Genomic DNA, 26672 nt, shown 5'->3' on the forward strand with positions numbered 1-26672 from the left:
CTCATCTCTGCAGATTAATGGAGGTTAGGAAAAGCGGTGCTGTGGTGTGACTGCAATGATGCCAGCTATGAGGGAAACTGGTTGAAGCAACTGCACCCCTTGCCTGAAGGCGGCTGATCTCCCCAGGTCCCCTTGTGCTTCTCCCCTGCTTGGGAAGAACTCTGTCCTAAATACTAAGCGCTGGGGGCTTAGTGGGGAGAGACTGACACTTTGTGCGAGTTTTGGGGCTTTTCATGCTGCTTCGTGAGCCTCTCCCCCGGTCTCCGCCACGACCCCCGAGTCGATCCCAGGGCTGGCAGAGAGCAGGACTACATCTCCCGTCATGCCTGCAGCACTGAGAGAGCCGCCGCCATTTCGGTACCGTCCGCCGGAGCCGTTGGGTCCGGGCGGTGCTGCGTTCCCCGTTTCCCGCCGCTGCTATGAGCCGCCTCAGCGGCGGTTGGGAAGGCGCCGGCGAGGAAGCCCAACTCCTCCTGGACCTGTGAGTGCCGTCCCGACACCCTGTCCCTGTGCCCGCCGGCCCCCTCTCCGTCCGGAGGTCCGGCGGGTTCCGGGCTAGCCGGGCGGGTTAGGTCGCTGCGCTCAAAGCAGGACCGCGGCCTCGAGTAAAAGCATCGCCGCCGAGCAGCCCTCGGAGCCTCCTGTGGGGAGCCCGGAGGAAGGGTTTGGCCAGGGGGGCAGGGTTGAGCAAGCCTTTGGCCGGGATGGCACAGTTGGTGACAGGGTTTGGTCATGGTGACAGGGCAGGCGGCAGGGTTCAGTGGGAGCCCCAGGAGAGGTGACGGGGTTTGATGGGGTGGCAGGGTGAGTGATTTGGTTTGGCAGGGGTGACAGCATGGGAAGAGTTCCAGGACAGGTGGCAGGGTTTGACAGAAGTGACAGAGCTTGGCAGGTAAAGCATGGGATGATCCCTGACACATCTGGATGTGGAGGGATGGGTGAGGATCCCTGGCTTCACCTGGCCCCAGTGAATCCACTGAATGGTGTTTTCTTTGTGGTTTTCATTATGCCAGATTCCTCTGCGTTCAGGAGGGAGTCTGAGCATAAGAATAAAGTATTTGATTTGACAACTGAAATTAGCTAGTAAACAATACAGTTAGACTTTCATTCTTATTTTAAAGCACTGAATATGACATAGTTCCTCTGGTGTAGCCAAAAAGCGGTTTAGTTTCTTATAAAGTAGAATAAGAGTGAAAACATAACTGAAATGATTGTTTAAACTGTAGAGCAGTAATGTACCCTGAGAATATCCACCAGCTGTTTGAAAAATAATATAATTAATCTTGATAAACTTTCCTCTCAAGCTAAGATTAAAATTATGTGGCAAGAGACAGTTAAATGTAACCAGATGATTTGGCACAGCTTACATTGATTTCCATGTATCTGTATAGGTTTTTGAAGTATTTTCTGCAAATTTGAACCAAGTAAGTCAGTCTGTTTTGTCCCTACTCCGGCATGGCTGTGTTAGCCACTTAGTTATCTTCAAGAGAAAAAAAAATTAAATTTGCATTGAGTTTTTAGATACCACAGTTTTTACGTACTACAGTATATGGTGACAGTTGGCCTCCTTCAGGATGAATTGACAAGTTCATTTACCCAGTGGCCAAAATGTAGAGTCATATGAAAATATGCATTTAGCACTTCAGCACTGAAGTGTGTGCCCTTGTATGATAGAGGACTGCTTGCCCATTCGCATGGCATCCATTATACAAGAGGGAACAGCCACATGGAAAGTGCACACATAGCCCCCCCAAAAGGCTCAGAAACTATTATTTGACTCACCCTAGCCAAAGATAGGTGCTGTTTTAACACTGAAGAGGTGCTGGTGCATTTGCGATCTCCACAGGAAAGATGTGGGTTTTCAAGGCTAGTTAACTGGTTCATTACATAAAGGATAGTAGAAAACATGACAGCAGTCTGCTGCTCCTTCTGACGCTGGGGACCCTGGCTATGGCAGCATCAGAACAGCCCCCCTCACACTGAGCAGCATGCTGTGCAGATCCCGTCTGGGGTGAGGTCTTTGGAGCTTTGATGAGATTTTCTTTTAGGAAGTAAACAACTGTTCTTTATTTCTGCAGTTAAGCAAAGGAATGTTACATGTAGGTATGCTGTTTAATCTCAAGACAAAGAAGGTGGGTGGTGTAACTTGCTTGAACATGCACTGACTCGGAGCCATGTACAGGCTTCTCAGTGTCAGTTAGCCAAGTTCATCCAGCAGCCACCACAGTTTGGTGAAGATACTGCATTCTTACACATCTCCAGGGGAACAAGTTGAAGGCAGTCAGGGTGTGTGCTTAGGTTACGTAACAGCAACTTGTGCTGATACACTGCAAGCCAGTCCTGTGTTTACACTGCTTAGATTCAGCTTGACATCAGTGTCTTCGAAGTTAGTGTCTTCTGCAGTGACCTGCTAGAGGTGCCCTGACTGCACTGTGGTAACTTTAGTGTTTTTTTTAATGTGCTTCCACACTGGAAATCTTGCTTCTTTCCTTGCTTAAATCTGTGCCACACTTCAGACTGTAGAGCCTTAATATTTTGACCTCTCATGAGTTTTCAATTGATATGAATTTAATTTGTCGTGATTTGGTGGCAGTCTGGTGCCAGACAAAGTTCTTTTGGTGAAAAAAATTGTCACTTGAGACTCAGAGTTGTGGCTCTGTGCTAAATCTCGTTTGGCTTAACTCTAGGCTACTGCTGCCCCCTGCCCTCAGCCACTTGTTCTGGCAGTACTATTTCTGTGACCTCACAGTTTCATGATTTATTAATACAAAATCAGTAAAGATAATACTAGGATAGAAAAATTTGTGTCTCAAGTGACAAACGTCTGTCATCAGATCTAGTTTTAAGCACAGAGTTAAGAGAGTTGGGCACAAGGTTACACAGCACAATTCATATTAAAAGAGTGCTACAAACTAGGCAGTGAACAAAATACTGTATCTGAAAATAGCTCCTTGACGTTTTTAGCTGAGGTGAATCAAAGGTGCTCCTTCTCTGGAACCAGCTGTCCTAACTGAAGGTTTACTGCCTACCAAGTGGAGGCTTTGCTGGTAAAAAGGCTTTTCTTAGAGCTTATGAATGTATGACCAACAAACTCATTTTGTGAGCTGGGTTAGTGATTGCAGTCAATGAGGCTAATTTATGCCTAGCGTTGATTGGGGAACACTTGCCACAGAAGGATCAGCTGATTGACCCCAAAGGGCAACAGCTGAATTGGTGGTAGCATGGAACAGCTGGAACTGATAAGGTTTGAAGGCAGCATAGCCAGATGCACAAGATGACATCTTATGGCTTGATTTTTCTAATTCTAGTATGTAATGCCTATTTTTGACTATACTGTAACTTTCCTTTATTTCAGGTGCCTTCAGTGTTTGACAAAGAACCTTTCCAGATATGCTGCAGATATTAAGTCATTGCCACCCAACATAAAGGATAAACTAATTAAATTAATGAGTAGGCAAGGGCAAATAACTGATTCAAATATCAGTGAGGTAAGAACCCATTCAAAACTATACTGTCTGTGCTAGTTAATACACAAGAAAGAGCTAAACTAAAACTTTACATTAGACAACAGATAAATTCAGGCCTGTTTACTGTATATCTCTACCGTTTTTTCCTTAAACTTCAATAGCCTTCATTAACCTTTATTAGTAGTAATAAGATTATGTTTGTAGTGATAAAAGTGTTCTCTGTTCAGTGACATGTATCTTCTCTTTTCAGTGTGGGAAACTAGACTTGAAAACCAATTTCCATTCCTGAATGTAGTGTGTTTCAAGAAGCTAGTGCATAGTTTAGTAACAAAAAGATTTCAAGAACTTGTTAGATTTCTTCTATGTTCTGTTGACATTATGCACATGATCTCCATATTTCAAAGGATTAAAATTTAAATAAATTATATGATGATGGGAGGGCTAGAAATCGATGGTCAAATTCTCTCATCACTTTTGCTCACTGATGTGTGCCAGTTTTTCAAAATGAAACCAGTTAATGGCTTTTGTTTTAGCTGCAAACTCAGGGGCACGTCTGTTTTGGTATCTATCTATTGCTATCTTGTTTAGCCTCAAAGGGAGATGAGAGAATGGAGGAAAGCTAAAGGTTGGCCTTAGTGAAATGTAAAATGAATGACTCCCTGTTCATTCCTGCTTTGACCTGTAACTTGTAAGAAGCAAATAATATCAGTTTCTTAGAGTCAGAATAGTGAAGCCAAGACTAGAGGCAGGATCGGAAGTATTGTAGAAAACTTCTGAACAAGAAATTTTATCTTTAGTACACACCATTTTTGGATTGTACAAAATAAGTCTCTGAGTAAAAATCAGAGTCTTATTCATTTATCTTATTTTGAAAGGTTTGAGTTGACACGATTTGGTTTAGGCTATCTTTTCAGTAAGTAATCCTTTCTAAGCATCCTAACAGATATATATAATTAAAACCACATGATTGTGTGTCTATAAATGTGCAAAACCTATTAGGATATCTTTAGTCTGGAAATAAACTAGAGCGTTTAAGATACAGTCTTTTCCTCTGTTTGTAAAATCTCATCTTACTTGTAATTCAGCTGTGCCTTCTTTGGAGGCTGTTTTCCATTCTGACACTGGGATACTCTGTGCTGCTTCCTTTTCTCATGTGTTTTCTACTTTCTCTGTTCCTGAAATTTCCTGCAGTTATAGCCTTAGCTGTCATCACTTTTCTTAGACATGTTATACCTTAGCTCTCTTTACTAACAGTTTCCAGGTTTATTTCACTTGTATGTTTAAAAATACGCTGGCCACCTCTTGAATTCTGAACACATAGCATTTCTCCATACCAATTTGCTCTGCGGTTTTCCTGTTCCGTCATCTTGCAGATATTTTTTCTGCTTAGCATAGCAAAAATGGCTTATGTTAATTAGCTCTTCTTACTACTCCTTGTTCACATCATGTATGACTGAAATATTTTACATGTGGCACATTTGCAATGTTTCAATTAGTCATCCATACAGATAAGGAATTCTCTTTCTTTGCTATTACTTCTGTCCTGGCCTTTTCTTTCATAGTCTCCACGGTACTGTAGCTAGGTCTATTCTCTTGGAATTTTCCAGGCTGTATTATCTCATTTGCTTTTATGTATGTCCTTTCTATGGTGTTTAAGTATTTTGCCTAAGGTTAAAGATCTTCCAGTAGAAATTCTGTTAAGTTGCACTTATGTATAAACTTGTATTTCATCTCTTACCTCCCTGTTCTTTCCAGATTTGTGTTATCATGCATTTTTTTTCCCCTTATTCTGCTTTTTCCTTAGAGCAGCCTTTCATGAAACACATGGTAAACTCCGTGCTCCAATTCACTTTTACCATAAAGATCTATAAAGCCATTCAGCATATGTCCACAAGATATACATCTGTACTTCAGTCTCCTGAACTCTGCATCCAAACAATCCTTATTCTATCTAAAGTTCCATTTTCTTTGAGACATATTAGGTTTTAGCTGTCAAAGCTATCTGAGGTCTGCCATTCAGAAATCAGAAAGTTTTGCTTGGTTTTCAGAAGACTTATTTGACTTTGTCAGTAAAGATTTTAGCACCTTATATATTTGCAAAACATAAGTATTCCTTGTAATATCTTTACTGTGCCTCTTAGAATGGTGAACCTGAAAAAGAAATAGGCCTTTAACAAGCCTGTCAGTTATGCTGTTACCTTTGCTTGTGTATGGAAATCTACTGTATGGTTTTATTTTTGTTAAGGAAGGGAATTGCAAGCTGAAGGGAGTAATAGTAATGTGAAAATTTGATTTAGTGCTTGCTTGTTGTTCTGAAAGACAGCTCAATGAAGGTATAGGTTGTTTGCACAAGAGGGAGCTATGAACAGTATTTATTAAAAAGTAGTGGGAATGCTTGAAAATTAAATTAGAGGTTATATATATGGCTGTTGTTACTAAAATCAGAGGATTTCCATTGCTGTGGGTCTAAATTTCATAAAAAATGTCCCCTTGGGGAAGATTTCACAAAATCCAACCTATGGTCTTATGGGAGTGAAACAGCCTATTTAATGAGGATTTAGAACCTCCTCATGGTATGATAATGGGATTGCTTGTTTATGAGAAAAAGCGCGTGTGTGTAGGTGACAGAAATACACTGGGGCAAAATATCTTTCAAATATTACCCTTTTCTGTTCAGTGAATTTAAGTTTTGATCGTCATCAGTATATTTTTACACTTCAGATTACTGCCATCAAAATTGTAAGACTTTGAGGGTGTTCTCCTCGGTAAACATAGGTGAGCTAGCAGAAGCATTAGTGATAGCAACTGCACCATCAAAACAGTATTTCCACTGTTTAAATAGTAATGTTAATGTGCTCCTACTGTAGATGTGATCACAGAAATGGAATGGTCATGCTGTAGGGGATGAACAGTTGTGGCAAATATACCATATTTTCTTTAGAATTTTTAGTTCCTAGAACTGGGAACCCCATCCCCTAGTGAATATTTTTAAAAAGTTCTATGTCATGTCTAACATTACAAGGATTTTAGATAAAAATAGGTATGTTCTATGGCATAGCAGAGTTTGCCTGAAACAGTATGTTTTCATTACAGGTATTGCACCCTGCTGTAGAGTCTCTAGACCTTCGAGACTGTGATATTTCAGATAATGCGTTACTGCAGCTTCATAACTGCAAGCAACTGAAAAAAATCAACTTAAACTCTTGCAGAGAAAACAGATTTGGAATCACTTCAGAAGGTATGTTGTCTGTGCACAGGTAACAGGGATCTTAATTCTGTTTCATTTTTCTTGTTAGATTGGAGTAAGTTGCAAAAAATGTCTTGGGTAAATGTTGCTTAAAAAAGTCCCCAATGTCACACCAATACTAATTACACGGTTCTGTAAATTACAGGCCTGGAGCATTGATTAACTTACAAAAGAGAGCTATCAGGTTACTCTCATGATAGTTTTCTGGTAAAACTGTGGTACATTTGATAATCTGTTCCACTTCATCATAATTATTCCTTCCTCAGAACTTGTTTCAGAGCCTTTCCAATACCACTGGGATTGAAGTTTCATCAAATGTGTTTGTTATTAAATAAGCTTATATATCTTCTCTGACTTAAAAGACTTGACTTGCTTTAGGACTTCAGGATTTCAGGTGTTACAACTTGAAACTGGAGGTTAAAAGTATCAGGAGCTATTAGCTTAAAAGAATTAAGCTTGCTGAATTCTATTTCCCACAAGTTTTGTTTTGTCTTTTTGGTTAGACTTACTCCTTGCTCCATCATTTACTCATCCTTATTGAAAATTGAGGCAAAATATTCATTTAGTATTGAGCTAATGTATACCATACTTTAAATCAGTCCTGGTTTGTATTTTCTTACCATTGCACACTGGTACACTTTTTAAGTGGTTAAACTTTTAAAAATGGATTTTGTTGATTTTTCAATGTCACCTCGTTACACTTTTTGACCCCTGAGATACAGTTTGTGATGGTTTTCCTCCATGGCTTCATCTATCCACTGATTTCTAGTATGGTTCTTAAGGTACCAGCTAAGCCTTTTGTCTGTTTGGATAGAGGTTCCTGATCACTTTGTAATTAAAATTGCAGTCTAGTTCTTTATTGCAAGTTCCTAGTCCACTGAATTTTACTAACTCTCCTTCTTTTAAATTGAGAATCAGTTATGAAGCCTTTAATTTAAGCTGGAACAGTTCTTTCTCACTCATCTCAGTTTTCATAGAGAAAAAAACAAAACAAACCAACTTAAACCCAACCCATTTGCATTACCTTTTATTAATTCAGTACTAGGGGTGTGTGTGTGGGCACTGCTTGGTTTGTTTGAGTGAGGCTTTTTTGTTTGTCTTAACAATCCTGTTGCCTACCACATGTAGGAATATCTGAGCCCTGAAACATTTGCTCTATAGGTTGCACATGGAATATCTCATGTCCCTTAATACAATATCCAGTGGTACTTCTTTGTCAAATTCAACTACCAGTACTGTCTGTTCTGTCCTTCTTTGCAAAGTGGTTTTGACCCAAGTGTGTGCTATTTTATCAATGCTTCCGTGGACTTCTTGCATGGTAACATATCTTAATGTCATTCAGCTGTTTATTTTTATCTATCCAGAAGCAATGTATTTTTCTGTACCCCTATAATTATCATGTTTCTGTCATCCTTACAATAAAAGTTCCTTCACAATTTGCATCTGTGGTTCATGTACTTTTACTGACTACCAATATTTTGGTCATTACTGACTATCTGGGCTCTTAGGGCACCAACAGACCCTAATGGCCATGACTGGTCTCACCTGCCAGATCCACCTACGCTAACTGCCTAGGGACCCTCAAGTCCTGTCCTCAGCCATGTCATAGGTGTACCTGGTTCCTGTCCTGTTTCTGAACTATTGTTTTGATTTTTGAATTGACCTTTGACGTAACTTCTTACCTCACTTTTTACCTGGGACCTAGCACTACCATTATTCTGCTTTCGAGCTATTGGCCTTTCCTTGTGCACTCACTGAGCTGATACCTCATGTATGTAAGATCTCTCAGGTATCCCTCTGCATTACAGAAGGGAATTCAGTATTTAGAAATTTTAATCAACTCCAGCATTGTTCATTGTTCATTGTCATTTTCTTATTCTTGAATTAAAAGAAACCAACCGCAAAACTGAGTCTGCTGGGATGGCATGAGATGAAAGTTAAGCAGCCAATGACCAGAGGGCAGCATACTGGATTCAGCATGGTGGTTATGTAAAAAAAAATAAGTAATTCTTTAAATTGCTCTGTTTCTCTGACAGGTGTCATAGCACTGGCCTTATCCTGTCCTTACTTGCGTGAAGCATCTTTTAAAAGGTGCTGTGATATAACTGACAGTGGAGTTCTTGCTCTTGCGCTCAACTGCCAGTTCCTACAAATAGTGAACTTGGGCAGTTGTTCAGGCATCATGGATGCATCTCTGCAAGCACTAGGAGAAAACTGCAGATTTCTTCACAGTGTGGATTTCTCATCTACTCAGGTAGCTATGGTGGCAATTGGCCAATTGACTTCTATTTGTTTATTTTATAAGATTGTCATGATAAGGTTGAAAAGGGATCTTTTTAGCTGTACTCTTGACAAGATTTAGGACCATAGGTCCTTCCAATTTCCTCCTTTCAAGGAAGAAGAAAGACATAGTTTGCATCTTGGTAACCAGAAAAAAAACACATTTTGGTATTACAGCATGTATTGTGGACCAAACATAAACTTTTATTAGAATCAGCGTAATGGTGGAGATTTTTTTTTCAGTATCTTTATTGAGAGCAATAATTTTCTTCAAGTTGTAATCAAAAATATTTCATTTAAAGAAAGTAGAATCTTACAGATATCATCGGCTTTTTGTTAGAATAAACTGACCTGACTAATACAGGATATCAAACAATATAAGCCTCTAGTAGAAGTAAACACTGTAATTAATTCTAGTTCAGGAGTGACTGTGCTTTCTCAATGGTTTGTCAGAGTTACGGAGTCAACTTGGAAAGAATTACATTTAAAATGTCAGAAAGGGCAGGTAAGAGAACAACAGTATTCTGCATAAGAAGGGGAGCTCAGCTACAACAGCAATGCTGTAACATACTTTATAATTACAGTAAGATAATGAAGTGAGGGTAGGATTTTCTGCTGTAAACATCTGGTTGACTGTGATGGTGAGTGGTTATGTTGAATGTGAGCCAAGCACAGAGAATTCATAATGAAGTGTCAGATTTGGAAAACACACAACAGGTTCTTATTTTAGATGCCGTTCTTTCTGATTTTGCAGAAGTAGAGCATCAAAAGTAATTTTAATCTTTTCCTTGGTAATTTTTATTTTTAACATTTAACTCTATTTCTTCAAACTTTCTTCATTACTTTTTTGCTCCCTTGCCTCTCTTCTCCTTCATAGGAAATAACTAAGTTTCCCCATTTTCCGTGTTTTAAATGAGATTAAAGTTTCTTGAGTAACTAAATGTTTCCACATTTTGAATTCTTTTCTGATAATGATACCATGATAATACACTAGAATTCTGATTTTTTTTACTAAAAATAAATAGAAACGTATACAAGATATAAATGAAATAAGTGTGAAGTGAAGCAGAGAAACTATGGATGGCTCTTGCCTCTAGAGATCACCAGGCCTAACCATACTCTTGTGTTTGAGTGCCAGAGTGCATAGTAAAAGTATCAAGTGTAACTCACAAAGCTGTGTGAAAGAGTAAGATGGCAAGAACATTGGAAATAAATGAGCAGGCAAAGGAGGACACAGCTCACTTGTAAGAATATGGAAGCAGATGTGAGCTAGACCACAGAGGGACTAAATGCTTCAAGGTGATGTAGCCATTTTTAAAATAGGTCTCACCTGGTGCCTGCAGAGATAAAGTACAGTAAGTAGAAGGTATGGAAGTGGTGCAGGGAAGGGAGGGGACTTTGTTGTAATACAAAACTGGTTTCATGCTCTCATGCTGTCATAACCATATACCCACAAGCAATAAGACAGTAGCATTCAGATGATCTCTCCAGTGTTCAGTCTGGCCCAGGTTTGTTTTGGTGACATGGAGATACTCAGGCTGATCTTAGATTGGTGACCACTGGTTTTGGATGTGTCATTTTATACCCTTTTGGGAACTGACAGTAATTACTCTCTCCATTCTGTCCCACTTGTGGGAATTATTAGAATTTATTCATTCACTGCTCTTTGTCTCCTGGTCTGGGTGTCTTGTGCTAAATGTGTTGCCATCTTAATGACCTGCTAAGATAGGTATTGACAATACCTAACAGTTCTTACAGGCCTTTATATGCCTTCATGCTGGGACATTCCTGTCCGTTCTCCATTTGTACTGATCTGACCCTTTCTGTTATAGTTCTGTAAGGCAGACTGATAATAGAGGGCCAGAAAACAATTGGAGCAACAGGAATAACCAAACTTTTAAACAGAAATCGAGCTTGTGGTCTGTGGATTCTAGCTGTCCGATTTGGCTGAGCCTTACTGCGTGTATTTGGTGACTACTATTCCTGCCATCTAATATAAGCTCTGTGAAAAACCCTGTGTGATGAATGTGACATCCAGTTCAGCTTTCAAAGTGAAGAAGAAGTTTAATGAATTTGGTTCCTGGAAGCAAACAAGTAAATTGCCCTTTATTGCCTTTCTAAGGAAAGGAATGTCTTTTGTCTCTCTCCTTGTGCTTGCAGGTAATCATTGTTCAATCACTTTGATGAAACTTTTAGAGCAAGTGCATGGTAACTGCTGTAAGGCTGCTTGTTTGAGGGATTTTCTTCTTGTGTAACTGTTTGCTTCAGACAACAGATAAAAGACTCCTGTGATTCCTTTTTTTGTCTTTTTTCCTAATCCAAGAAATTTCATTAATATTTGCAGCAGTCCTGAAAACAGGAGAAAAAATAGTCTGGGTAGAGCACAAGTGGTTTAAGCCTTAAGAAATTAAAAACTGCAATGCTCTGACCATGGTAGTGTGGCCACTGTTCAGTGAGGCAAGGAAGCTGCAGGACCAGCAGTGACACAGTTGGAAACATCTGTTTAGAAAGGCAGGCTGGATCACACAGCAGTATAATGCAACAGTAGGTAACAGACTGAAAAAAAGCTATACTTGGGTAATTTTCTCTACAAGCTTAGCTGGGAAGAAAATCCTGTAATGTTCAGTGTATTCCGTGACTGTAGGGAGTGAATAAATTAATAACATTTCCACACACCCCCAAATAGCTGTATTGGAAAAAATGAGCTTTAATCTGCTGTATTGATAACAACGTGATTTTTTTCTCTAGGTAACAGATGATGGTGTTGTAGCACTAGTAAGTGGAACATGTTCGGAAAATTTAAAGGTAACCTAATAACAAAGAAATGAACTAAAACAGTTGCCTGCATTTTAAAGTTATTATCAGTATTGCTTCTGAAGGACAGTTTTTATTGACTGACGTTTGCCTTTATGTACACACTTGGCCTGATCTTGGTTATGAATTGAATATTTTCAATCTCTGTCTCTCTGTAGCAGTGCCCCATACTAGCTTTTTGAGAAGCTCAGTCTTTTCAAAATGAGTTTTCTGCTGTTTAATGTAGTATGCTTATTTTAACTCACATTCTTTCAGAGAGCTGTATAATAAATGCAAATGAATGCTTAACTTTTTCCCTTGATTTCTGTGTAGTTATTTCTTGATTCTGTTGAACACTGAGGCAGAATTTGTAATGTGAATAATTTCACAGATACAAGAAATCACTTAGCAACTCTGCACAGATAAATCTCTTAATTTGTGAAAGCAGCTGTGAAAATGAAGTTGTCTTTGCGTAAAGAATATCTGGACACTGAGACAGTGATAAAATGTTGAAGAGGCATCCCATACCTCTTGCCGCAAATGATCTACTTTTCTATGTAGTGCATATCTGTATGTGTTTACTTTCGTAAAGAGTGGTGCTGAATCCAAGCTAGGCATTTAGAAGTTAAGATGGGAAACAAGTCACAGTTGCTAGCTTATAATAAAAACAAAGGCAAAAAAAAACCACCAAAAAAACCCCCCACAGCCAACCCCAAACAAAATACCAAATCTGAGTCAACTGACAGTATTAATAACCTGGAAAAATAGAACTGTTACTGTTTTATTTGGAGGGCAAACAATTAGGTTTGGTTCTTTCCCAGCTAATTTTGTCTATTTTGGACAAACCTTTTAGTCTTGAATCTAGTCTTCATAAGTGATGTAGTACAAGATGATACTATCTTTCAGAAAATAGCAGTGAGATATTTTTTATATACTAGAATTGACTTGAAAATGTCTTTGTCTTTTAGCTGGTTATACCTTTAGCTGTAGCAAAACATTGATTCCAGCTGTTCTAAACAACCCTGAGACTATGCAGATAGCCTTCATAAGAGGCACAGTAGGTCAAGTTTTCTTCTAGGTGGGAATCTATGAAAATGATTGGACAAAGGAAAGCTCTGCCTTCAAAATGATGGGTGCCCTGACAGGCTTTTGTAACTACTATTTTCATAACAGGAGATCCACATGGAACGCTGTGTGAACCTGACTGATGTCGCTGTGGAAGCGGTCCTTACTTGTTGTCCGAAGATACATATTTTTCTGTTCCATGGATGCCCTTTGATAACAGGTAGGTCAAATCATGCAGCAAGCAAGAAGAGTAATTACTTCTGATAGTATCTTCTTGGTGTTTGGAAACACACACTACACTTTGTAAATAATCCCAAAAAATAATAGCTCAATAAATTAATAGTCATACTGTGAGATTTTTCAAAGCAAGGTGAGAGTTTTGCTTTGATATATGGAAACCATCAAAGAGGGAATTTTTGTTGTTGTTCTTGAATTTGGATTTTTTTAATTCCCTTCCCCCCTAGCCCAACGTGCTGATGAAGACCTAAAGTTGATGATAAGACTTCAGAAACATGTGTTAGCATCTTAAACCCCTCCTCTATTCCAAAAGTATGCAACAGTATCCATTCTAGAAGCAGTGGAACGGAGAATGACTGGTCAGCCTAAAACAAATTTAAGAGAGGTTATGATATATCTTGAGTTTTTAAAGTTTGGTTGATTGGTGATGCATTGCAGTTATGTGACTGGAGAAAAAATTGAGTAGTTTTGAATTACTACAGGTGTATCTGAAGTGCGATATTGTAATAGCAAATTACAATAATAAGCATAAATGCAGATATGGAATTATATTGCTGTTAACCAAATTTCTAAACACCACTTACGTATATTCTGAATGAATAACAAGAAATTCCTTGGTTCTGTTGCAGATCGTTCCCGAGAAGTTTTAGAACAGCTGGTCATATCAAACAAAATCAAACAAGTAACATGGACTGTTTACTGATTGTTTATCATGTACGTATGAGTGTAAAGTTTACAGCTGGGAGAGCTCTTTCAGAAAACAAGCACCTTGGAGAAATAGCACCTTGGTGACTTTTGGACCATCAGATTGCTTCCCTCCTTGTTCCCACTAGAGGTCTCCATCGCCATTCCAGTCCTTGCCTGTGAGTCTGGGCTTCCCCGTTGTCTCTACTTAGAGCCCTGTCTGTCTTTGCATTGCTAATCATACTTCGGTAAGAGGAGAGTTAAACTATAATTAATATTACACTGTCATCGCTCAGCCTCCTTCAAGTATGAGATTTGGCTACTACTCTGTATCTTTTACCATCGTAGTTATATATACAAACCAAATTTAAGTAAGTCTGTGTTCTGACTTTGTAGTCTGAGAGGGTAGTTGCAACTAAAAGTACCAACCCAAACATTATGCTGGAGTGTCTGTAAGGTTGGGACTGTAATCTGACAAAAGTCAACAAATCAAACTGGTGACTGGAGGTGGCATTAACAGCAGTGCAAATGTATTTTTAGTAAGAAACAGTCTCCTTTCACCATGTACTTTTGCTGGGTCTGGAAAAAAACTGTAGGTACCTTTTTTTTGATGTTACTGATGCTGCAGGTTTCTGTTCTTATTTTCTAATACTTGCTGGATTTTTATACATCAAAAACTACAGTCTGTGAACATGTAAACATAAACTTTGAAATTGTTGTGGTGACTTAATTACAAAGTAGTAGCTATGACTGATTAAAAAAAAAATCTTATATATGGGCAAATACTTATTTGCTCTGACTTTTGCCTAAGTTGATGAAAATCCTTCTAGGGAACAAAAACACTGGTCCTCATAAGCATTGCTGTGAGTGAAATAGGACCAAATTGAATGAGTACATGAATCTCAGGATGCTAGAGTTCAGCAGAGTATGTGTTCTGCTGTGTGTGGTTTCTTTCCAGTGGCCCCAGAAGCTGAAAATAACCACTTATATATTGTTTAATTTGGTCATAATAAAGAAAAAATCTTAGAAGTGTAAAATGTGTTTATTACATGCTGACAATTAGAAGTCATGTTCATTGGCTTTCTTGAAACAGCATAACCTCTAGTGGCACTTTTGGGATTTTTTTACATTAAACGTTAAAAAATGTTAGCAATTTTAGCATTATACAGGGCAGGTGACACACTATGTTGATATTCTGCATCTGGAAGTAGCAGGGTTTAGCTAGGGTGATCTTACATGGATCTGATGACACTTAGGAAGCCGTGAGTTTAGGCAACCATAAGGAGTATGTTTACATTATGATTTAACACTTGTCATAGCCACAGTTATTTAAAGTGCTGCAGAAATAAACCAGTCTTCTACTAATCTATTTAAAATTCAGGTCAAATTGCATGGAAGATGATAATATATGTTGCATCCAGTAATATTAAAGGATATTACAATGTCTGACAATAATCTCTGTTCTTCTGTTGATTATATGGTTTACGGAAGAGCAAGTTCATGTGGAAAACTTGTTCAAGTGTAACTGAAAGCATAATTTTCAAACTCCAGTGCCTAAATGCCTGGCTTCTGCTGCATGCAGTGCCATGTCTCAGCCCAGTGATGAGTACGTTCCTATGATACCTATAGGCATAGTGGCATTAGTACAAACCATTCCTGCAAACAGGAGAAGTTGGTTTTGCTATATTAGCAACTCGCATCTGAAGGCTGTAATTGCAGTGACTCCTTGGACCAGATTGAGGCCTAAGAATGTAATCTACCACATTTTATTCCCTTTCTTGGCTAAAGAGTAGCTTATAGGATTGTCCTGTGGAATCCCTGTTATCAGTCAGGGCCCGTCATTTCTTTGAAGTCCTGGACATGAGTTGGCAATAAATTTGTTTTGTACTGTTTTTCATATTGATCCATCTAGCTGATTAGGCAGCAGCAATGACACTCTCAGTAGTTGTGACAAATAAGTAAAGCATAAGGACCATGCTGCCAGCCCTGGCTTCAAGAAAGCAACCGCAAAAAAAGTAAAATTGTGAGCTAACTCAGGTGGGACAGGGCCTCGGCAGTTTTCTAGTCTAACTTCCTGCCCAAAGCAGGGCCAGCTCAGAACTCAAACCTGCTTCCTTAGGGCTTTATCCAGCCGAGTCTTGAAAAACTGAAGATGACAGAGCCTTCACAAACTTTTGAGGCAATTTGCTCCATGGCTTGACTATATTAATGGTGGGAAGATTTTCCCTTCTATCCTGTTTTGACCCTCTTTTGCTTCACTTTACAACCCTTCTCCCTGGAAGAGCCTGGCTGTCATCCTGCCAACCTCCTCAATAGGTATGGGCAGGCTGCTTGTAGATCCCTTGAAGCCTTTTCTTTTCCAAGCTGAAGAAGCCTAGTTCCCTCAGACTTATTGTAAGACGTGTAACTACAACATAGTGTGGTGACTATCGCCAGACTCTCATCTCAAGTGCTACATCCAGAAAGAAGATTCTAAATGGAGATGGCATAAAGCAGCTAAAGGCATAAGAGCACCAAAATCTTTAACAGCAAAGGACACTTACGAAACAAATTCTATCTGTGGGACAGTGCTACTACTAACCTCACTGCCTGAGTGGTTCTTTTTGCCCTTGTTAATGTAAGTTTGGATTTGTCAGGTTGAAGGCAAATGCAGCTTATACTGTGTCCTTAAATGTGCATGTAGATTTACCATCTTCTCCTGTCGCCTCTACTAAATGTGTAACTTAGTGGTAGATTCTCATCTGTGCTTAAAAATCTGTACAACACTGCAATGAATTACCAGTGTATTTTTAGGCTTGAAAGTTTAACATAAGTGATGTTAAATCCTTCAGTGTCAAAGCATGAGTCTGTATGCTTATGTGTTTATTACTAGCATAACTACTGAAATATTTATTGATTCAAGTTAAATCACAGTCATTTTCAAAAAATGCTTACAAGCATAGGGTGAAGTGGGAGAAGAACATCTGGTCTGCACTGATGTCTTCATATTCCATATTGTTTGGATATTGTTACTGTTGTATGTTGTTGGGTTAGCAGTGCAGAATACTTACTGTACTGAAGATTAAAGTTTGCAAACCTCCTGTTTGGATAGTTATGAAAACTTTTAAAATTATATTTTGTAACCATGTACATTGTAAATATGTTCCTAAACCTCCTACTTCATAAACACCATAGTTTTCTGAGGGAGCACCACCTGCTTTTTCATTTTTATAAGCTTCTACCATATCACCTGGTATTTGGATAGGTGTAGGTGCACTGTGTTCAACTCTGCAGTTACTAGTTCCTCATCACTGCTTGTCCAGTAATTAACTGCTGAAGGTGACAGTTCCTGCAGAACTTCCTGAAACATTGGTTCTTCTTCAGATGACTGCAGTCACAACCTCTGGCCAGTGTTTTAACCCTGCAAAGGGTTTTTCCTTGACAGATGGACCTGAGAATGATTCTTAGGCTTCTTGTTCAGTATCTCCTCCAGAGAAGAGAAAAATAGTTCTACCTGACTTTTTAGTTCCTGTTTTTATGTAATTACTTTCTGTTAAAAAATGTCACGGAAGGAAAGATTTCTTTACCTTCACCAGTCTCCCATGGTGAGAGATTGCCTTTTTTTACCCCTGCAAAGTTAGAGAACGTAGATCATTTGACCTACTCTAAAGGATAAAGTTACCCTATAGCCATTATTATTTAGTCACTTCCCACTTAGTAAAAACTTCAACTCTAGCTACAGTTCAAGAAGTGTAATTTAGATTTGTGTGCAACTCCTGAATAATCACTCCAGCAGCTTAAATGAAGAGAAAACGTTTTATTATAGAGGGGAGGGGGCAAAACAGTCAATAAGTTACTCTGACATTCAGAAGAGATACCTCAAAAAAGAGCAAGGCACTTTGAGCACAGTATGAGCTAATACTTTAGTGGAGAATTTTATGAAGGACAGCAATAATTTTCATTTCAATTAAGCTGCAGCAGTCTTTGAAAGCAGTGCAGTAGTACTTCAGCCACCACCTTTTCCCCCACAGCAATATGCTGGACATCCAATGCATTTCACAATAGTGTCAAATAGCAAAACATGAATATATATGGAAAACATCAAGCATGCAAACTCTTTCATGTTACTTGTCTTTGGATTTATACTTCAGAGCAGGCCCCTTTGAATACAGTTTGCATGTAGTTTTTACCTCAGATGGAGCAAAAGCCTCAGTGAGTACGACCAAAATCAATACAGAGAAGGTACAGTAATCTACCTTGCATCAACACTTGTGTTTCATGTTTAATTCCCATTTTCAATCTACACACAAAAATAAAAAAGCCAACCACGTGAGACAGAATTCATTAGAAAGCCAGCTTCAGCAGCTTTCCAAGCTATCTGAGGGCTGATAGCTCCAAACGATACTTGATGTTAATCCATTGTTCTCTTGTCTAGTATACTCGGGAAGTGAATATTCTATGACTTTGTGCAACTGACTGTGAATACGGTGGCTTAAAAACTGATGCCTGCCAGGGTCACCAATCAGCACTTCAGTTTGCTGTATCCTGATGCATTTCCTCAGCCAGTGATGTAGACCATCAGCAAGCTGTTCATCGTAAAACATATCTCCTAGAACAATGAGGTCCCAATTGCCAGCCTCTGAGTTAATGATGTTCTTAATGGTGATGGGGAAGGGAGTCAAGTGGTTCAGTTCACAGTTCAAGATCATTGCTATTCCTGCAACTAAAGACAAAATGAAAGTTATGTTTTTGCATTCTGCCACTCATGCCCCATACACATTTCTTTGACATATCTTTCAATTTCATCTCTTTAATATTTTTGTTTATCCTATCTAGGAACTTATACATAAGTGACAGAATTCTAACCTCACTGCAGCATGACATAGGAAAGAATATTCCTGGAATGGATATCAATGGAAACCAATCACAGAATTGAACCAGAACATGCCAACTGCTGAACCCAGGACATTAAGGCAGGACACTTTATGTATATACTTCCTCCCTAACCAGTGTGTAACTAAATCATGAATAAACTGAATTCATAAGTCAATAATGGGAAAACTAAATGGGGGGTGAAGGGGAAAGACAAAATCTAGGCCCTAAAACATGGAAGGGCAAGAAATTGCTATGGTCCTACAGAGAAGCCAACTTGTCACCTGTGCTTGGAGTTCTCCTCCAACCCAGCTGTGATGGTGTACAGGCAACACTCAATAGGAACTTTCCTGTTTGTTCATTCTACAGAGCTAGGGAGATACACCCAGTACAAGAGAGGTGGGTATAACCCAGCTTCCCACACTGGCAAAATCCATTCATCTTTTTGGTATTCTTAGAACTCTCTTTGGAACATGAATTTCTCCCCAACAGAGCAGAGAAACATTTGTGTTAAATGTGCTTTAAAAATTATTAAATATCTTTACACAGAGATGAAAAGAAAAAAGGCCTTACTAGGGTCAATGTCATTAGCAAGGACTTGCGATGCACCACTCATCACAGCAGCTATTGCTGTTGCTCCACATCCACTTCCAAGATCCAAAACCGATCGTCCTTTAACAACACGTGGATTATCTAAAATATACCTGAAAAGAAAAAACAACATTCAAGCAATGAACGGAATTATGCAGATTTCTGTTTTATGTTACACTGCAGAGTTCTTGTCACACATGTAATGAAGCATGGTATCTTAAGAACATGACTCCACATGTGCAGCTGGTACATGGCTCCTTCTTTGCTGATACTGATATAAAATCAAGACCCATCATCTTTCTCCCCTACTTGTCCTCCACCCCCCCCCCAAAAAAAAAACCAACCAAAAACCAAACAAACAAAAAACCCCAACCAAAAACCAACAGACACAATAAAAAAATAAAAATTGATCCAAGTAAGCAACATTTTATTTCAATCAGCTCCTTCTCTGACAGGTGAGCTTATCTAATACATGGACACAAACTGCAAGGTGACTAAAATGCTTGGCACCAGACTCCGGAAAGGAAGGATCTGTAGAAATTAAAAGCAATCTGACTGAAGAAGCATGAGGATATATTCGCAGTTGAATATTGTACCCATGAAAAGATAAGGCCTACCCATTGCCCTAAAATACTGCTTATGCAACTGCTTGGAAGAACAAGGTCTCCTCTTACTTTTCCCAAGCCAGGCAGACACAGATGCAAATACTTGTAGTCTGCTTAATGTTGCTACTGAGTTAGGAGTAAGCAAATGAGATTAAAGCAGCAGTGAGTAGAAAGGGTATCTTCACCCAGTTGCTGACACCTGCCAAGAGGAATCCACAAGCAAAATCCTCTGGGCTGGAAATGGAGAACTGACAGAAAGCAAGCAGCAGTTACTGCTGAACACTACGGATCATCTAGCCATTACCACAGGCTCACAACTTGAACAATTGCCTTGAAATTCAATCTTCTGCAAAGGGGAAGGCCTTAAGTGAAGGGGGCAAGAGCCCCAGGTGACAAGTTACTGCAAATTGCCATAAATTCACTACCAATTGCCGTAACTTCTTTTAAAGTAGAAACAGAAAGGATTCTATGTCTGTGTTGAGTTCCAAGATGGAGGATTATAGCTGACTCTTTGTACAGGGCTATGGGTAAGCACAGGTTTTGCTGTGGGTTGCAATGCAGAGAGCTTTAATGGAAATGTTAAGATTGGTGTAAATGGCGAACGGATGGATGGAAAGGCCAGGACCTAGAAGCACCAGCAGGAATGGCAGAATGAGGCCTAGTAAGATTGTCAAGTGTTAACGGCACCTAATGGCTAGAGCCCAACACATCTGGATGCAGATTCCTAGGAGCCCAGCTTGGGAGAATGGAAGACAACCCACCCTCATACTAAACAGTTCAAGCCATTAAGAGACAACAGCAGGAAGGTCAAGACCAAGACTGAAGATACAGAACACCCAGATCAGAATAAATCAGGAGACATGAGGATGGCCTGACATCCTATGCCTCTTGTCCTATGTGTCATCACAAGAAATCCTACCAGTTTACATATGCAGAGTTTGGTGCTTTTGAGTATGTAGTTATAAATCTAGTAAGTGAAACTGTCTCCATTTTAATGAAAATTACCTTCTCCCATGGCATCCACACAGTGCATTATGCTGCCGTTGGGAACTGCTATCTGCCATGCGGGGTTAACAAGGTGCCTTGGGTTTCATCAAGAGGAATAGCTTGAAATGGGAGAGTCCTGATGCTATGGAAATGCCGGCCATGAAACCAGCATGGTTATGGAAGCAGCATGTATTCAGGCTCCCTTTTTCTTTTTACTTTTCCAGATTATGCAGCTAATTTCTGACATCCCCAGTACATCAAACAAGTGCTTAAACACAACGAAATGTCAGATAATTATTATTACTACCCAAATGTCTAAGCATATGGATCATACAATGAGAAAATGTAGATATTACCTTACCTAATTTAATCATGCAATATTTAGGAACACTCAAGTTCATCTACATGGCAGGGTAATCAAGTCACAACTTACTTGTAAGACTCCTCTTTCTCCTGGTCAAAAAATACGTTGCTTATGCTTTCTGACAGAAAAAACAGTAAATCCCCAATTCAGATCCTTCTCTTTCATCTATTTGGGGGATGTCTGACAGCTTCTTTGCTGTAGCAATTATAAGGTTTTGCTGCTGTTCAAAGTGAGACATCTAAATTTACAGAATAAAAGAACTCTAACTAGTTCCTGGAAATCAGGAACATTAAAGACATTTTGACAGTAAGTGGCCAAAACAGAAGTGTGGCTTCAGATGTGACTAAGAGACAGCTACAATAAGGCTACTGAAATCCTACATGAGGAAGGTGATACAGGCTAACCAACACTCCAAGTGCATCAGCAGAAACCTACTTTTCTCAACAGACCATACCATAAAAAAAAAAAACAAATAACCAAACCCACATGTTACGACAAAACAGCAATCCTCCTGTTCAGAGTGATAATGAGTGATAAAATTAAACAGCTCACTAGGTTTTGATTGCACAGCCCTCCACAGACCCAAATTCAGCCCTGTTGTCAGCACATGCATCGCCACTGGAGAGAACAGATTTCAACCCAAGAGCTCTAAATTATTCTATATACAGCAAGTGCTGAACCTTCACTGCCAACCAGCAAAGGCTGAGCCTCTCCTCTATAAGCAGAGGAGTACGGATAATGCACTCTCATGCAGGGCAAATACACATCACTAGGAATCACTACAAACACAGCTAGGTTTGACATCCTGGCCCACAGCAAACTGGACTTAGAACTTTAGTGATTCATGCTGGTTACCTGGAGAGGGCTTGGCCTCCTGGCCAGTAAATTGCCCAGAACGGGTCCCCATAAGGCCACAGGTCAGGTTTTTCCTTCCAGAACCTGCAGCGAGGTGTGAGGAGGCGCAGACGTATTTCTGGTGTGAGGTGCCCACTGCTGGTGACCTCGGTGTTCTCCTCCAAAAACGCTCTAACCTCGGGGTCCAGAGACTTGCCGGCACTCCAATGGCTGCAGCGCTTCCAGCACAGAGAAGGGCCTCCTCGCCTCCTGCTCCTCCAAGCCTTGGCAAAGGTGTCCTGCTTGCCCAAGACGAGGAGCCACTTCCAGCTGCGGAAGGTCATGTCTCCCCACAATTGCTAAGAGCACAGCTTATCTGAAGCAGATGATGGGGCAGAAAGCTTGAAAAAATCTCACAGGATGTTGTTTTTCATAGCAAGATGACAATTCCTAAAAGGAGAACAATGTCAGTGATGTTTCTTCAGTAACTTCAAGGCTGTGCACCACCAGGGTTTTAGGAAGGAGGTGCATGTGCTGTGGTATGACCATGATTGCATGCCTTGCCCCTTCTCAAAGAGCCTTTGGAGTCTTAAAGAAGGGCATTTAAGGAAGAAGGTAACAAGACAGCCTTTCAGGAGTGTGCTATGAACATATCCAGTGAGAAACAACCAGTTAGCAGGATAGCAGACAGAGCTAAAAATTAAACTTGCAGCCTTTTAGAATTTCCCTGCACACAGCAACCTACCCCATTTAAGGTTCTTATACTGAATCTTAAGATTCTGCAGTAGGGCTCTGGCATTGCAGGACCTATGGACATAGCAAAGGTTATCAGTAGGTTGCTTGAGAGACACTGTTAATTACAAGTATTATAAGGACGACAAGACTTTCAGATGAAAGCATCTTTCCAAAGGCAAGCAATTAAAGGATTTCCTCAACAGATTTTCCTCTTTCTCTCTCAGATTTGGCAGGCTGCCAGCTCCGAAATGAAAAGTGAAAATAAATAAATAAAAAAACACCCCAAGAACTGATCTTAATCAGAATGTTTCTGACTTGTTGCGTTTCAGTCTGTATTTTAAAGGCTCCATTAGTCTTATGGAGCAATAGTCACACGTGGATGTTCTCAGCTGTAGAAGAAAGGAGAGCTTCAATCACTGTAGCCCACTCACTGCGGGGAACTATAGAAACATGCTCCAAGCTGTCTAAAGAGAGAGAAGCTGAATCCAACATGTTTTTAAAAATGAAGTTTTTAGAAGGTGAGACAGTCAGACTGCATGAGCTCTCACTCAAAGGCCTCCTGACACCACTCCAGGCCAGTTTTCAGGTCACAAGCAGTGAAGGAGAATGGAGGATTGGTATGTCAGAGTTTAGACTACTCTAAGAATCAGGAGAACGGAGTGTGAAGAGCCGAAGCTCTTGGCTGAGTGGCAGATAAAGAAGAACCTCTCAGCACTTTATTACCCACCACCCCCCTGATTCTTTCTTACACTGATCCTGCGATTGTTCCTCCCAAGGGGAGGCCTCAAGAGAGCGCAGCTGGTTTTCTGCCTTCCTGCTCACGTCTCCTTCCTCATCCATCCTTCAGCATTTACGTATCTTTTTCCTTCCTCATCTTGCTCTCTAATTTCTTTTCAGTCACTCAGACGTACTTGCTCCAAGGCACAGTTTTCAAACCTTTCCCTAAACCGATGACCAGAGAAATATTTGAGGCCTGTACTTCCACAGCAGCAAGACCGTAGGTACAGAGACACAAGAGAAACAGCACTTGGTGGTTTGTGATTGTTTTCTCTCTCTTCTGCAATGGTTTTCATGAAAAAGCAGAATCATGCATCAAGAAAATCAACTTCAGCCTGCCCCTGCCTGTTTTGTACAACAGAAGAACTGTGGCCAGCTTCACCATCTAGAGCTATGAAGGTTGTCCTCAAGAATAATGAGTTAAAGGGACAACAGGAAAAACATGCTAATAAAACAAAGTCTTAACACTTCATGTTTCACTGCTTCAGTTTTTCTTTGTCTGTAGTAAGAGTTAATATGTGTTTATTGGCATTTTTGCTGTGCACCGGCCTCTGTTTCAGGTACTGGGTTTAGTTTGATTGCTTATTGGAATGTTAAGCCATGAACATCCCTCCTGTTACACTTTGCTATTTAGGCTGATAGTCCAGTTAAGTCTTTGCTTAAGTCATTGGCTAAAAGCTTTATATTTTTATTACAAATAAATACATGTGACTGAACGCTTTGAGGTTTTCCACATCGGAGAATGCCATTCCACAGTCCATGTAACTATCGAACATAATTAATTACTGCCTTCCTTCTTGAAGGCAGGGCTATATAATCCTCACTTGCTTGAGGGAAGCATGAAGTTAACTGAAATCGTAGATATAAATCTTACCAGCTAATGCTGTGTGCTGGTTTTGCCCCCCATGAATTACTACAAAGTAGCAGGGCTCAGATTCAGTAGCACATTATATCGCCTGTCACAATGGTTACTCTTTCCAAGTAAGTTTACATAATCACAGGATGGTTTGGGTTGGAAGGGTCTTCTAACCCATTTGCCATAGCTTCTCTGGGCAACCTGTGCCAGTGCCTCACCACCCTCACAGTGAAGAATTTCTTCCCAATGTCTAATCTAAATCTACTCTTTTCAGTAGGGGTAGAAAAGTACCTGCTAAGAGCTGCCCTCAAAATGCCAAACTGGGTTTAAGTATTCAGTGTAGGAAGGTGTCAGAACAGATATTCTTTCATTTGGCAGTCGTGGCCTTCCCATCTTATTGGGAATGAGTGGGTGAGTAGAACACTGACAAAACTCACCAAAAACAACAACAACAACAACAAAAAAAACAAACAACAAAAAAAACCAACAAACCAACAAACCACACAATTAACTAAACACAACAGGCCCCAAAAACACCACCACAAAAACATAACCAAACCAACCAACCAAAATCCTGTACAATTTAAGCTTTGAGCCTTTCCCCTTTTCTCCCCCCCCCCGGGCGGCAGAGCAGGGCAGCAGGTGCCTTTCACACCATAACCACCCCGGCCCGCGCTTCCCATCGGAGGCAGCCAGACCTAACCGAGGCCAAAGGCCGCCCGCTGCACCGAGGGAGGCCAACACCGCGCCATCACCCAGCGCCGCGGCACCGGGCGGTCACGGCTTCCAGTCAGACGTCCCCAGCTTGTCAAGAGGCCGGGCACCCCCCCGCCAAGCTGCCGCCAGCCCCGCAAGCGCAAGGACAAGACTGGCACCGAGGCCACGGCCTGCGCCGCCCCAACCCGCGCAGGCCCGGCCGCACCGCGACAGCCGCCTCTGTCCCGGCCGCGCCACTCCCCGCCAGGGCGGGACCGCGACACGGGCCGCGGAGAGCCCGGCCCACACCTACCTGCTGCCGACCGCCGCCGCTCCGCTCCGCCCGCTGCGCGGGGCCGGGCCGAGAAGGGCCAAGCTCCCGCCCGCCCTTAAAGCGGCAGCACTGCGGAGCGGGCGGTACCGGCCACGGCAGCTTCGCCCTGCAGCGTGTGCTGGTGGTTGAGGTCGTCTGTTTCCATCCCGCACCGCTTCGGCCTTGCCCTTCTCTACATGTAAGCCAGTGATGGGCATCATGTGCTTGCTTTGTTCCTGCTTCAGTTAAAGTGCTTTTAAAAAGGCTTGTGTCGATGTGAATTAGGCCTGTACTTTAAAATGTTAATAAAAATACATGTGGGAAAAGGAGTAACAACACATAATCAAATTTGACAGCAGTAAAAATGGTATTTCATGTATTTTTCTTCCTTTACATATCATACCCAGGCCAATGCCTCCTCCGGCATAGCCCAACCAATCTTCCCTATCTCTTTGAAACAGCAACATCTATTGAAGGTGTCAGCCACCAAAAGATGGTCCCATGACTGCTCCAGTTAGTCAGTTCCTCAGGCAAGCTGGACATCTCTTTTCCTTTCCCTCTACATGTTTCTCTTCCCCATGCTCCATCCATCCCATTAATATTTCTGCTGCTCCAAATATCCCTTCGCTTCTCCACAAACCCTCTCCAGTGCAGACAGGAGGGAAGGGTCCTCCCTCACAGCACTATTGTTACTTGGGAGGACACAGCCCTGCTGTAAGTCACTGCCTGGCAAGCCTACAAACAGTGGCAGTTCCCCTGAGGCCACGAAGTGCATCTTCACAAGGTGGTGACTGCGACCCACTGGGGGCTGGACAAGGAACAAAAAACCCCTCCTGTGTCCCCCCTGTCCTCCACAGAGGGATACCGCCAGACAAATTTGTGGGATCTCCCCCCTAGACGGGTCCAGGGAGGCCATACAAGCACCTTCTTACAACAAGGGGACAAACGTGGTTTTCTCTAGCTTCCTATGGGACAGTGTCCCAGATTTCACATGCTGCGTTCTTAAAAGGTTCTCGTACCTCGCCCCAGGTGACGATTCTAGGTTCTGCAGCGCTTAGGGTGACTGTGTTTAAAGAATTACACCTGGCCATTACACAGCCTGAACGTGGATGTACCCAAATCTCTGAGGTGATGAGGCCATCTAGTGATCTCCCGGCTTATTACAAGTCAAGCGTACTCGGTAATGTAACAGGAAAGGTGTGGTAACAGCTTTAAGCACACTGACAGGTGATGATGCACCTCCGCCTTGCACATTTTATTTTATATCTGAGAAGGTTCTCAGAGAAATCT

General features: G+C 40.9%; 2 protein-coding genes across 7 annotated transcripts; one reads left to right on the top strand and one right to left on the bottom strand.

Moving 5' to 3' along the window:
* Window positions 1-307: 307 nt before the first annotated feature.
* On the top strand, window positions 308-16853 carry AMN1 (antagonist of mitotic exit network 1 homolog). Of its 3 annotated transcripts, none has more exons than XM_062616551.1 (7): window positions 330-481; window positions 3356-3488; window positions 6561-6705; window positions 8751-8968; window positions 11743-11799; window positions 12961-13072; window positions 13719-16853. In XM_062616551.1, the coding sequence occupies exons 1-7, from the start codon at window positions 420-422 to the stop codon at window positions 13790-13792; spliced, it is 801 nt and encodes a 266-aa protein (XP_062472535.1). In that variant the 5' UTR covers window positions 330-419; the 3' UTR covers window positions 13793-16853. The 3 variants fall into 3 exon arrangements, with proteins under 3 accessions (XP_062472536.1, XP_062472535.1, XP_062472537.1); XM_062616553.1 differs by lacking the exon at window positions 330-481 and adding an exon at window positions 649-663; XM_062616552.1 differs by lacking the exon at window positions 3356-3488 and having other exon boundaries at window positions 308-481.
* Window positions 16854-17549: 696 nt separating this feature from the next.
* Window positions 17550-24534, bottom strand: ETFBKMT (electron transfer flavoprotein subunit beta lysine methyltransferase). Of its 4 annotated transcripts, none has more exons than XM_062616547.1 (4): window positions 23490-24534; window positions 22027-22812; window positions 19198-19328; window positions 17550-18475 (listed from the first exon to the last, which is right to left on the bottom strand). In XM_062616547.1, exons 2-4 carry the CDS (start codon window positions 22347-22349, stop codon window positions 18111-18113), a joined length of 819 nt encoding a protein of 272 aa, XP_062472531.1. In that variant the 5' UTR covers window positions 22350-22812; window positions 23490-24534; the 3' UTR covers window positions 17550-18110. The 4 variants fall into 4 exon arrangements, with proteins under 4 accessions (XP_062472531.1, XP_062472534.1, XP_062472533.1 ...); XM_062616550.1 differs by having other exon boundaries at window positions 22027-22381; window positions 22751-24534; XM_062616549.1 differs by having other exon boundaries at window positions 22027-22455; window positions 22751-24534.
* Between the last annotated feature and the right edge of the window lie 2138 nt (window positions 24535-26672).

This window comes from Pezoporus occidentalis, unplaced genomic scaffold, assembly GCF_034315485.1.
Source record: "Pezoporus occidentalis ecotype Australia unplaced genomic scaffold, CSIRO_AGI_Poc_V1 ctg19, whole genome shotgun sequence".
Lineage (NCBI taxonomy): Eukaryota > Metazoa > Chordata > Aves > Psittaciformes > Psittacidae > Pezoporus > Pezoporus occidentalis.

Coding starts and splice junctions, on each gene's coding strand:
- AMN1 (XM_062616551.1), top strand. CDS start 420: ATGAGCCGCCTCAGCGGCGGTTGGGAAGGCGCCGGCGAGGAAGCCCAA. Junction 8,969..11,742: donor TGGATTTCTCATCTACTCAG/GTAGCTATGGTG, acceptor TTTTTTCTCTAG/GTAACAGATGATGGTGTTGT. Junction 11,800..12,960: donor CATGTTCGGAAAATTTAAAG/GTAACCTAATAA, acceptor TTTTCATAACAG/GAGATCCACATGGAACGCTG.
- ETFBKMT (XM_062616547.1), bottom strand. CDS start 22,349: ATGACCTTCCGCAGCTGGAAGTGGCTCCTCGTCTTGGGCAAGCAGGAC. Junction 19,329..22,026: donor GGAGGCCAAGCCCTCTCCAG/GTAACCAGCATG, acceptor TTTTCTTTTCAG/GTATATTTTAGATAATCCAC. Junction 18,476..19,197: donor TGCTAATGACATTGACCCTA/GTAAGGCCTTTT, acceptor TTTTGTCTTTAG/TTGCAGGAATAGCAATGATC.